This window comes from Sus scrofa, chromosome X, assembly GCF_054392235.1.
Source record: "Sus scrofa isolate SSC_HxYL_T2T_F1_AM1 chromosome X, Sscrofa_HxYL_maternal_Yorkshire_Landrace_v2.0, whole genome shotgun sequence".
In the NCBI taxonomy this organism is placed as follows: Eukaryota; Metazoa; Chordata; class Mammalia; order Artiodactyla; family Suidae; genus Sus; species Sus scrofa.
In genome coordinates, this window is record NC_139401.1 from 74,021,462 (window position 1) to 74,034,964 (window position 13,503).

At 32.5% G+C, this 13,503-nt stretch overlaps 1 protein-coding gene across 6 annotated transcripts in view; it reads left to right on the forward strand.

The window, feature by feature from the left end:
• TENT5D (terminal nucleotidyltransferase 5D) overlaps window positions 1-12,057 on the forward strand; it is a 90,751-nt gene extending 78,694 nt beyond the window's left edge. For all 6 annotated transcript variants that reach the window (XM_085006779.1, XM_085006780.1, XM_085006781.1 and 3 more), the window contains 2 exons: window positions 4,677-4,799; window positions 9,247-12,057. In XM_085006779.1, coding sequence (XP_084862905.1) covers window positions 9,266-10,438 — 1,173 coding nt within the window. In that variant the 5' untranslated portion in view covers window positions 4,677-4,799; window positions 9,247-9,265 and the 3' untranslated portion in view covers window positions 10,439-12,057. The remainder of the gene's footprint in view (window positions 1-4,676; window positions 4,800-9,246) is intronic.
• The last annotated feature ends 1,446 nt before the right edge of the window (window positions 12,058-13,503 follow it).

Below are 13,503 nucleotides of genomic sequence, written 5' to 3' on the forward strand. Positions count from 1 at the left end.
CTTAGTGTTAGTAGTAGTTCTTATAGAGAATGAATTTCCTTTGAAATGTTATTCAACTACAATTAGAGTCAATTATTTTCTGTTTCCTTGTAAGCAAAGCCTCCAATTTAGTGGGGAAAAATAACTAAATAATCTCAATGAAAGTAAAAACTGGTTCTGTAAAATTGTTTAACTTCAGTTTTACTTTATACACTGTTCGAAATCTTCAGACCTCATATTTTTAAAATTTGAGTTAACATAGGCTTAAAAATTAGTTTGGCAGCCATAGAGAAATTGTTCTTATCAAGGTGTTGCAACTAAGATTTTTATTTAAAGATAGATTAGGATGAGGTCAACTTTAAATATATCCGCCTATATTTTCTTACGTCTTGCTACTAGTTTCACCTGCCATATACAGGCATACCTCATTTTTAGGGTGCTTCACAGATACTCTGTTTCATTACAAATTGAAGATTTGTGACAACCGTGGTTCAAACAAGTGTATTGGCATCATTTTTCCAACAGAAATTTTTCACTTTGTGTCTCTATCAAATTTTGGTAATTCTCACACTATTCCAGACTTTTTCATTATTATTATATTTGTTTGGTGAGCTATGGTGAGGTCTAACGTTATTATAGTAATTATTTGGGGCACCAACAAACACACCCATATAAGACTGTGAACTTAAGTGTCATGTATGTTCTGACTGCTCCATCAACCAGCATTTTCCCCATCTCTCTTCTTCTCCTTGGGCCTTCCTATTCCCTGAGGCACAACAATATTGAAATTAGGCCAATTAATAACCTACAGTGACCTCTAAGTGTTCAAATGAAGAACCACACATCTCTCACTTTAAATCAAAAGCTTGAAATGATTAAGTTTAGTGAGGAAGGCAAGTAGGAAGCTCAGATAGGCTGAAATCTAGGCTTCTTAGACAAAACACCTATTTGTGAATGCAAAGGAAAAGTTCTTAAAATTTAAAATGCTTCTCCAATGAAAAATGCATAAGAAATCAAAACAGCCTTATTTCTGAAAGTTCTAGTGGTCTGGATCCCATTAAACAACATTTTCAGTGTAGATGAAACAGTCTTTTACTGAAAGAAGATGCCATCTATGACTTTTATAGCTAGAGAGGAGAGGTCAGTGCCTGTAAAGTTCCAAAGGACAAGGTGACTCTCTTGTTAGGGACTAATGCAGTTGGTGACCTTAAGTTGAAACCAGTGCTCATTTGCCATTCTGCTCCTAGGGTCCTTAAGAATTATGTTGAATCTACTCTGCCCTCAATATTTTAAGCCCACCATTTAAGCCTACCATTTAGGGAAAAAGTTTATTTACAAAATATTGTGATGGTCCCTGATGGAGATGTACAACGAGATTAATGGTGTTTTCATGCCTGTTAACACAACATCCATTTTGTAGTCCATGAATCAAGGACATATTTTTACTTTCATGTCTTGTTCTTTAAGAAATACATTTTTGGAGTTCCCGTTGTGGCGCAGTGGTTAATGAATCCGACTAGGAACCATGAGGTTGCGGGTTCGGTCCCTGCCCTTGCTCAGTGGGTTAAGGATCTGGCGTTGCCGTGAGCTGTGGTGTAGGTTGCAGATGCGGCTCGGATCCTGCGTTGCTGTGGCTCTGGCGTAGGCCGGTGGCTGCAGCTCTGATTCGACCCCTAGCCTGGGAACCTCCATATGCCGTGGGAGTGGCCCAAGAAATAGCAAAAAAAAAAAAAAGGAAACTGATAACTAAAACAATAAAAAAAAAAGAAATACATTTTGTCGGGTAGTAGTTGTCATAGATAGTGGTTCCTCTGATGGATCTGGGCAAAGTAAATAGAAAACCTTTTAGAAGAATTCACTATTCTAGATGCCATTAAAGACATTAATGATTCAGGGGAAGGGGTCAAAAAATCAATATTTAACAGGAGTTTGTAATAACCAAGCCTCATGGATGGCTTTGAGGCATTCAGATTTCAGCAAGAGAACTGTAGAAGTGGTGGAAATATCAAGAGAAACTGAATTATAAGTGGAGCCCAGAGATGTGACTGAATTGCTACAATCTCATTATAAAATTTTAGTGTATGAGGAGGTCCTTCTTATGGATGAGCAAAGAGAGTGATTCCTTGAGGTGGAATCTACTCTTGAGGAAGATACTAAGACTGTTGAAATGACACCAAAGGATTTAGACAATTACATTAACATAGTTGATAAAAAAGTGGCAGAGTCTGAGAGAATTGACCCTAATTTTGAAAGAAGTTCTGTAGCAGGTAAAATGCTATCAATCAGCATTGCATGCTACAGAGAAATTGTTCATGATAGGAAGAGTCAATTGATATTGCAAACTTCACTGTCTTAAGAAATTGCCACAGGCACCCCAACCTTCAGCAATCACCCTGGGTCAGTCAGCAACCACCAACACTGAGGCAAAACCCTCCACTGGCAAAAAGATTATGATTCACTGAAGGATGAGGTGATGAATAGGATCTTTTAGCAAAAATAATTTTTAATTAATGTATTTCATTGTTTTTTAGACAGTGCTATTGCACACCTTAATAGACTACACTGTAAACATAACCTTTATATGCACTGGGAAACCAGAAAATTTAGGTGACTCACTATTGCAATATTTGCTTTATTGTAGTGTTCTGGAACCAAACCTGCAGTGTCTCTGAAGTATGCCTGTAATCTTAAATATTCTATGACATCATCTGTATGTGAAGCTATCTGTTCTAATTTAGTGGCCATTCTAGGCATTGCTTTAAGATTATATAGGTAGATGTAGTAGGCATTCAGCAAACGAAATATCCATAGTTACTGCAGACTCAAAGTAGCCGAGATATATCAGTAAATTATTAATATGTAGTGATAACTGCAAAATGCTCATGTCTTTCAAGGCAAAGTGAGTTAAAAGTGTGTTCATTTTCAATCTCAGTCCTATCAGTATTATGAATATAAGAAACAGACTTCCACTTTTAATTTGCATTCTCTGTAGTCAGGCAACCAAATCACTGGAGATCTCTGTTGTTACAGAGATCACTTTTATCCCATTAGGAGCAATTCACTTACTTTGCCTTTCACTGCTTATATTATCTCTGACTGGCATCATGCTCTTTGGGTTAGCACAATAAAAAAGCAAGAAACAAATTTTTCTGCTGGGAATTTTTTTAAGTGTTGAGAATTTTTTTTAAAAAATTAAATATGACTGATAAGATACTTTGGTTAAAAGGTTTATCTTATTCATTTCTGTATAGTTACTGCAATACTTTATTACTATTACAATTACTCCTATAGTCCCCAGCAGTTATTAAATCAAAAGAATATGGGTTGAGTAACCAACTGCCTGATTGACATCACAGCTTTATTTGTGAAAGGCAAAATGACAAAACAGTAGACATCTTACATTTTTCATCACAGAGCCAGACACAAACACTGAGCATGATCATTTATATGTTCATTGGCATCCAGATCAGATTTGAATGAGTCAAACATCAATAGGAATTTTCTCTTGGGTTAGTGTAATACTTCACTCTTTTCTTTTGACAGATTGAAAACAATGCAAGACATTTCTGTGAGATAATTACTGCTTGCGTCATGGAGTTTTTTTATTTAGTGCATTATAGTATTAATGTTGGCTAGGGTATTTCATTGTCCTATTGAATACAACATGGAAACATCAAAGTAATTTCATTTCTAATCATAATGTTTTCTTCTTGATATAAAAAATACTACTTTTTTTCTGAAATTGGTACCTGCATTTTTAAAAGGATAATGGTTGTTTGTGAGTAAGCCATATTTTAGTTAAATACTGCATTGTAATTTCTTACTATTCTCAGAGACATTAGCATTCTCTCTTGGAGACAATTGATGTGTGCCTAATTAAATATTCAGTATGTTTTTCCAGTCAGCAAATAATATTTTATATTTCTTTGGACTGATAATATGCATTGTGATCAAAATCCATTTGTCTATTTTTCTATATGTAGGTTTATGTGTACATATGTCTTAACTGTTACTAAAGCACAGGAGTCCATTTCCATATACAATAATTTATGATAGATAGTGGTTCTAGTTAGACTTATATTTTAGAATTCTTATACAAACTTTATAAATATTTTATATTAGCTTTAATATTTACTTGAGAAAATAATATTGGATTGTTAAAATATAAAAATAAAAAGCCTAGATGTTTAAAATAATGTATACTTTGACTAGAATTATCTGCATTATTTAATGTAATGCTTTAAATCAAATGGAAATGGCCAAATTGTGAGGGACTAGGTATTGCTATTGAAACTACTGTCCCTTTACTCTTCTTTCTTAGTTTCTTTTAGATTAGTGGTTCTTAAGTGTGGTTATCTTACCAGAAGCATCAACATCACCTGGGAAGTTTGTGGAAATGCAGATATTCAGGCCCTACCTCCTACCTAAATGAGAAACTCTGGAGTTCGGACTCAGAATTCTATGCTTTCTATGTTTATAGACTCTCCATGTAATCCTGATGTATGCTAAAATTATTTCTTCTGTCTTTCTCTCTGTTTGTATGTCTGTGTTTTATATATATAAATTTGTATGTCTGTTATATATATATATATATATACATATATAATTTGTAGGACTATTGGCCAGGAGTCATCAGATTACCTATATGTAACATTTATTAAATAACTCTCTTGTTACTTTCTTTTTTCTCCCTGCAGTTTTCCTGGTTGATTCCTGACTTTATTCAGTGATAAGATGAAAATTCCTGTCTTCACTGAAGGATTTTCTGAATCATCATATTAATTAAACTTTATTGCATCCTTGAAAGCAATCCTTCAAAAGTAAGTGCTAAGTCTTTTCTCTTTCTCTTTGAAAATACCATTCCAATATCAATACAAACATGAGGACAATGGCTCACTTCTTCTTGATTCCCCATATACTAATGGTAGAGGGACAATTATATTTTATTATACAGGTATCCATTCACAATCCTTTGTGAAATATTGGCTATTCACTTGTTTTGTCTTGCATTCCCAGGTGAATTTAACCAGTTGAATAATGGAAACCGCTTTGTTTTTATTTCAGTGTTTACTGGTTGGATACACTAATATTAGTTAAATTAGATGAAAAAACATGGTAACTTTAAGAATAAATAAATTGGAAGAAGGCAGAGAGTCAGAACAAGATTTATATGCTTTGTTAAAAGGCTAAACTACTGCCGATCTCCATATTTGGAGAATAATTAGAAATTTCAGATTTTATGCTTCTCTTTGGGTTTATGTGGCAAATTATTAAAGAATTCATACCTTGAATTTGAGCTTTTAGTCCACAGTTCATGCTCAATAAATACACTTCTGGTAACTAAGAACTGTACCATACCAAAGACAGAAATTTAAGCAATATGAATGGTTTTATTGGAGTTTTTTAACATTTAATATGATAGCCATCCAAAATTTATTTTAACCATGCTTTTTGGTTCAGCAACTCAAATTAAAATTTCCACAAGTTTTGTTATGTTTTTATCTTTTATATAAAGTATTTGATTCTGCTGTATGAGGTGTGACAGTTAAATGCTGAGCCAGAATCTACACATTATGATAAGTCATTATTTTAATATCATATTTGAAATTGTACTTATAGCATTATATTGATATTATACATTATGTGAAAATTAATAGTAGATGTGCCAAAGAAACAGCATTGCTCTCAAATCTTGATTATCCATGTAAACATGAGAGAAAGTGTGTAAGGATATCAAATATGTGACTAATATTTACTCCATTGTGACATATATTTCATTATATTTTGTGTTCTTATATATGTCTATTTGTGTGTATGTAACACAGATTTATTATCATCTATAGTAATGTGTGTATCACAGATGCATTTCCATAACTAGGAAAACTAAGGCTATTTTAAAAAATTCTAATTTGTGTTTCCTGTGCACGAAGCTGTAGAGGTGGTCAGTGAAATGGTAGCTCACAAATTTTTGGTTGTTAATAATGTGTTAATCCAATAGAAAAATAGCCTTGATTAAAAAAATAAGTTTATGTAGTTATGGATAAGGAAAGGTTAAAATACTCACTGGCTTTTAAAGCCCTGATTTTGACAGTTAAGTAATATTTTGCTCAATCAAGGACATGGTTTTCTCACATCCTAGCAAGATGGTGTCACTATTACCTTTTTTAACAAGAAATACCAGGCCTAAGATATTCTATATGTATATTCTTAAAGCTCTCTAGATAATTCTGAAGACCAGAAAGTTGAGTGTCATTAACAGAGGTAGTTAAGCAGCCACTGGATAGTTGTACAATTATGGTCCATTTTCCTACACTGTTTTGCTACTATAAAGTGAAGTTAAACTTTGGAGTTCTTTCTTTTCCTTGGAAGACTTTACTGTGATTCTGTCTGGGAAACAAAATTACATCCCTTCCCTTCCTCTAATATCTATGAGCAGATTCAAGATATAAGGAAAGACATGACTTCTTGATTTGAAAGATACCTTTTTGATAAAAGACTCTTGCTTTCTGGCAATTAGATAGTTATCTTAGTCATATCTTTGAATGGTTTTATTTATACAGAAAGGTCCTAGAAACTTCTCTATGGAAAATCATTTGATAGCTTCAATAATATCAGTATACCAATGTAAATGATCTCCTTTATTTTCAGATCATTTGTGACTAGAAATATAAATTAAATGGGGATTGTAGGCCCAGGATTAGGCCATTGAATTTTTAACTTTTAACTATCAACACAGGAAATTTTCCATTAAGGAAAGAAAATTTTCATATGCAAGATATTTTGCATATTAAAAAGGAATTTTGAAACTTTTTGTCTATCAATTAAAATTGCACAGCTTACATGTGATGTTTCTAAAATATATATTAGGTAAATGATTAAAGTCCCTGAAGTCTTTACATGAGACCAGCCAATGTTATGAACTGTTTTTTTCTAGACTGAGAATTTGAGGATAATCATCTTTGTTAGCTTCAAATAATTCAGTGATAACTCCAGGAAAATAAATTAGAAAATAGGCATGCCAGTTCTTACTGCATAGTCTATCCTTCTTGTAGCCTCTTATTCTTTCCATTGTCCTAAGGACATGATACAGATCATTTCACTTGATGGATGGATTAACCAAAATCCAACAGGCTTATGTTTAGTCAATTCAGTTCTTTCCTCTTTAAGAATTGATTTGGATATTGACATAGCTTATAAAACTATATGAACATTAGCAACTGATGTGGCTTAAAATGAATGTGCCATTACACATTATGTGAACCATTTCATTACATAATAAAAATGCTCTTTAATTCATATTCATGGGGATTTCATATAGAAAAACAGAATAGGCTTAATTTTATTTTAAACCTATAAATTAAATTCTCAATCTGGAAAAAAATTGTTCATAACATTGGCTAGCTTCATGTAAAGACGTTAGGGAACTTAACCATTTACCTAATATATATTTTAGAAACATCACATGTAAGCTGTACAATTTTAATTGATATAGAAAAAGTTCCAAAATTCCTTTTTAATATACAAATATATTTTGCATATGGAAATTTTCCTTCCTTAATGGAAAATTTCCTGACAAAACCATATGAACATTAGCAACTGATGTGGCTTAAAATGAGTGGGCCACAACACCTTATGTGGGCCATTTCATCACATAATAATAGGCCAGCAGCTACAGCTCCGATTTGACCCCTAGCCTGGGAACCTCCATATGCCACAGGTGCGGCCCCCAAAAAGACAAAAGACAATAAATAAATAAATAAATAATCTTTAATTCATATTCATGGGGATTTCATATAGAAAAACAGGATAGGTCTAATTATATTTTTCCACTGACAGATTTGCCTGCTCAATTTGTCTTTTGCAAAATACTTGGACTGTCAAGACTGGTTCTTCAGGAATTCCTGTTGTGGCTCAGTGGGTTAAGAATCCAACTTGTATAAATGGGATGCAGGTTTAATCCCTGGCCTCGCTCAGTGGGTTAAAGGACCTGGTATTGCCAGAAGCTGCAAGCTATGGCGTAGGTTATAGATGCAGATTGTATCTGGTGTTGCTGTGGCTGTGGTATAGGCTCGCAGCTGCAGCTCCAATATGACCCCTAGCCTGGGAACTTCCATATGCCATGTGTGTGGCCCTAAAAAGAAAAAAAAAATCCTGGTTCTACAGATGTAAAATAAAATTATTCTATACTAGTTCTATACACTAAATTCTTAATATTTAGATTCTGTTCTAATTGCTCCCTAGATAACCAAAATATGAATACTGTCTGTACAAATCTGTCTTAAGGTTTGTATAAATTTTATGTCTGGAATTCAGGAAAGGATACCTCAAAACTACATTTATAAGAAACTTTATTTACTAGATTTATTGCTTAGATAGCTTAATAGAGTATTTGAAGATCTATGTAATAACTATAATTATATTTAATTATATTAATATTGTTTATAATTTTAACATCCTAATATTACCTCAACTGTAAAATTTTCTAAGCATATCATAGTACATGTCTGCAGAGCAAAATTTTAAAACTCAAGAATCTTATGCTTTTATATATTCTTGCTCTCATTTTAGAGACAAATTTAGTAGTCTCATATGTTTTCTTTTTAATTTTAAAATAATATTCATTATTTCTTTAAACCAACATTTCTTTAAGGCTGTCAGGAACGTAGAAGAGGTGTTGCATTTTTCCTTATTCTCAAGCAATTCTAGGAATTTATACTCTAATAATGAACCTCAGTAATATTCTTTAAACTTAGAGCAGTAATATATATGAAAGTTAATAATAGAATACTCTGATGCTTTTGGTTTAAATGTGCTATATATTGCACTTAAACCTTATCCTATTCAGTCAACTGGGTCTAACACACACAGACAGAGCTATCTGATCTCACTTTAAATTCATGACAATTAACCTCAATTATGTACTATGATTATCTCATGAACAAAATTTATACCACTAAACAAATACACTCATTATAGTATTTACATGAGGAAAAACTGAGAAAGGCCACTGTTTCATATCAAAAATAATTACAACTTTAACAAATCCTTGAGAATGTCTGTTTACATACACCAATCAATGTAACATTTTTGACATAACCATCGTGGCTTTTTCACTTATAGATTTGAACACCATTAGATACATTGATAATTTACTCCCTAGTATTAGTTTATTTTTAAGGTATATTTTTTTAATTTTTCCATATGCTTTAGGTGTAACATTGATTTCAAAATGCTAATTTTCTTCTCAATACTTTGCTTCCTTTCTAGTTGATCATCTGACATCATAATGTCTGAAATCAGATTCAGCAATCTCACTTGGGATCAAGTTATGACACTGGATCAAGTGTTAAATGAAGTTATTCCAATTCATGGAAGGGGAAATTTCCCCACATTGGAGGTAAAACCAAAAGATATCATTCATGTTGTGAAAGATCAACTGATAGAGCAAGGAATTATTGTTAAAGATACCCGATTGAATGGTTCCACAGCAAGTTACATACTTGCAAGCCACAATGGAATCAGCTATAAGGATCTGGATGTTATTTTTGGTGTTGAGCTACCAAGTGATCAAGAATTTCAGGTTGTTAAGGATGTAGTTCTGGGTTGTTTGCTCGACTTTTTACCAAAAGGTGTAAAAAAGGAAAAAATCACCCTAAAGACTATGAAAGAGGCTTATGTGCAGAAGATGGTCAAAGTTTGCAATAAGCATGATCGTTGGAGTCTCATCTCTCTTTCAAATAATACTGGAAAGAATGTAGAGCTAAAGTTTGTGAATTCACTCAGACGACAATTTGAATTTAGTGTAGATTCCTTTCAAATTGTTTTGGATCCCATATTAGAGTTCTACAGTGACAAAAATGGTAAGCTAACCAAAGCATTCTATCCTGTTGTGGTAGCTGAAAGCATGTATGGAGACTTTCAAGAAGCAATGACACATTTGCAGTACAAGCTTATATCTACCAGAAAACCTGAAGAAATTAGAGGTGGTGGCCTTCTGAAGTACAGCAACTTGCTGGTTCGAAACTTTAAGCCAGCTTGTGAAGCAGAAATCAAGACCCTGGAACGTTATATGTGTTCTAGATTCTTCATTGATTTTCCTAATGTAGAAGAACAGCAAAAGAAGATTGAATCATACCTCCGCAACCATTTCATAGGTGAAGAAAAGAGCAAGTATGACTACCTCATGACCTTGCGTGGAGTTGTGAATGAAAGCACTGTTTGCCTCATGGGTCATGAAAGAAGACAGACCCTCAATATGATCACCCTTATGGCTTTAAAAGTACTTGGAGAACAGAATATCTTACCTAATACCGAAAATGTAACTTGCTTTTATCAGCCTGCTCCATACTTTGCTGCTGAGGGAGGGTACCCTGCTTATTACGTAACATCTGGACCACCACCTATTTTCTTTCAGCCATACCACCCACTGCACTTTCATGTGCCAAATGGTATGGTTTAAAAAAAACACAGCAGAAACTTCGCTTTAATTAAACACCTCTTAAAAGCAAGTTTCCAAATTCCATAAAATTTAAGATCTATATTTATTTTTATGCATTCGCCAACTATTTTTCATCAATTATAGTTTAAATCATCATAGTAAATACAATATCATCTGTGAACTGACCTCTTTAAATGATTTTCAGATTTTATTGATTAACTATATATAACAACTATCAGATGTGAACCGCTTAAAGTAATTTTCAAATCTGACTATGACTTTCAAACTTGCTGTGACAAATAAATTAGAGATGCCTGCATCTTTGGTTAAAATGTAAAAGAACAGACACATGTTTTAAAATACAGAGGTACAGTAAAGACAAATGTCAACATTTTTGTAACAATCGCTTTACTTTGTTACCTTTACTTCATTTTTTCCTAGTAAATAGTACCATTAATGAATTTTTAACACCTATCTAAAAATGTCTCATTTCAAAGACAACAGATTCAGAAGACATTAAAAGTCTGGACTGTGCAAGCATATATTTTGTTTCCCAATTGAATTGGTTAGATACAAAATACTACTACAGTTTGACGGAACACTGAAAAAATAATTCTGGAAAGTGTTTGACATTAGCAATTTATCAACTGTCAAATAAGTTGGTTAATTTATGGATCTGAAGAATAATACCATCAAGCTGGACAACCAGTACTGTGGCCACTTATACAGGCTTCTTCATTTTTCCCCAAACAACTTGAAAAGAATGAAAATGACCAACTCTAAATGTGAAAAGTTTTCTATCATTATCTGTTAAAAAGAGACTCTACATGTCAAATAGCAAAAAGAGATAAAGGTTTTAACCATGGCCTTTACCATTTTTATGGCCAATTTGACCAATATCTTAATACCTAGAGACATTCCGTGTTAGTAAGTGAAAATATTTTCATTATTATTAAATGAAGCTTGAAGTTTTTTTTTTCTTATTTTGCCCTTACCAAAGATCAGTTGCTAACCAGACACACAAGTGCCTACTCATATGTGTTTTTGCATAACGCTATGATTTATTCAACAATTGTATGTGTTCATCAGGTATCTGACTACTCACTATATCAAATATGCTGCTAGCAAATCTGCCAGTGGGATTAAAACAGTATTTTCTTCCTATAATGAAGAAAATAATCCATGACCAATATTACCTGGGATGACAGAAGGGGAGGAGCTCTCCTGAATGAATATAGATAAGATCATCAGAAATTTTCATTATTTTTACTTGCTTCTGATTTTTTATGAGTTTTCATCTCAGTTTTCATTGACCGTCACAATTTTCAATCAAAATGTGATCCAACAGCCATATTCTGAGAATTTTTCACTTACAGTGTTTAATCTGTCTTCTCTATGTTACAGTGTTGGACACAAGAAGTACACCAAAGATAGCATTTGCAAATAACCAATATTTCTGAGATGTTTTATACCACAATACCACTGGCCATCAGTATATTTTTAAAGAATTATATAAACATATATAAATACTATATATATTTCACATCCTTGAAGCTTTAAAACATTATATGGATTTGATTCCTTGCTTGGGACAAATAAAGAATGTATAAATGCTATATTAAAGAAAATTCAATAATCTATCAATGTAGTATATTGGCTAAAATTTATTAATCTTTGTGCCTTAATTATACTCTAGTTTTCAGTTAATGAGAATGATTACACACAAAACTAAAGGATTATATGCTATATTAACGGTATCAAAAATAATTCCAAAAGATACAAGAAAAGTGTTTAAGAATAAAAGAATTGTGATAGTTATGAGTCAGGTAAAGGTTCAATATTTTCCAGGGTAGCATATTATGCTAAATAGAAAAAATTTTAAATTATTTGGAAACATCTTGTCACTCATCTGATTAAAACTCCTTTCATTCAGTAGATCTATTATCTGAAAATATTCACCCAGCTTTAAAAATACGTTAAAGTGTATAATTGAGAAAAATTTTGAAGTTTTAAAGTTTGTGATGCTTTTCAAAATTATATTGACATATGAATACAGCAGTTCCATTTATAGAGGATTTTTTAGAAATAAATTAATTCTATAAATTAAATTCTATACATTAAAACAGGATTGGGAGGTATGTGGAACTGCAATTTAGTAAACATTCATATGAAGACCTTTTTGGCAAGGCTTAAAACCCAACATTTTAACCTGCTTTCAGACTCATTTTCTTTACAATGGTAAATACATGTAATGATATTTTGTTTTCAGTTCTGCTGTCATCTTAGTAGATATTTTATATGTTATAATGTTAAAATTTATATAATAAGTATTGGAAATTATATTGCTAATCCACTACTCCATTCATAAACATTTTTTCAACATGCATAACTGGAGACAGCTAATTTGTTAGGACATCAGCTCTTAAGTACTTTCTTAAGGAAACAGTTTTCCTTGAATTATTTTGAGTTTGAGCAAAAACACAATATTTAGAGTATATACTATCTGTAAACCAATCTAACACGTAAGAAGTGAACTTTAAGCTCAACACACTGCACTTTTTGTTTCGCTTTGCTTTAATACGGAGGAATGAGAAGTTATTTTTCACACAATTGTTGGTATAAGGTAGTGCTACATGAATTGTATTGCTGTTTGAAACAGCAACAGAAACTCCTTTTTGTTTAGTTTTAGCCCTTAAGAGAGCGGCAGAAATTTTACAGATAACTTTGTTGTATGTGTGCTTTTTACGACTCTTCAAAAAAAGCTCCCTATTCCAGAAAAAGAATACCATATTGATATCCCTCTCAGTACTTTAGGGCCTGAAAGTGCATAAATGGCTTTTCCAAGATTGAAGTATCTTGAGAGGACCCTCTTTGCCAAATTATCTCTTTCAGCTACAAGTTAAAAGTTATGGATTGACCAACCCTGTTAAATCCAATTCAAATAGTTTCATGATGATTTATGAAAATTCACTTTTTATAAATTCTAGACCAGTGATAGAATTTGAACTAGTCTTTAAAATTCTGATAAGTAGTTCATTTACCTTATATATAAAGTATTGACCAAGTCATACTTGGTTCTTTGGCTC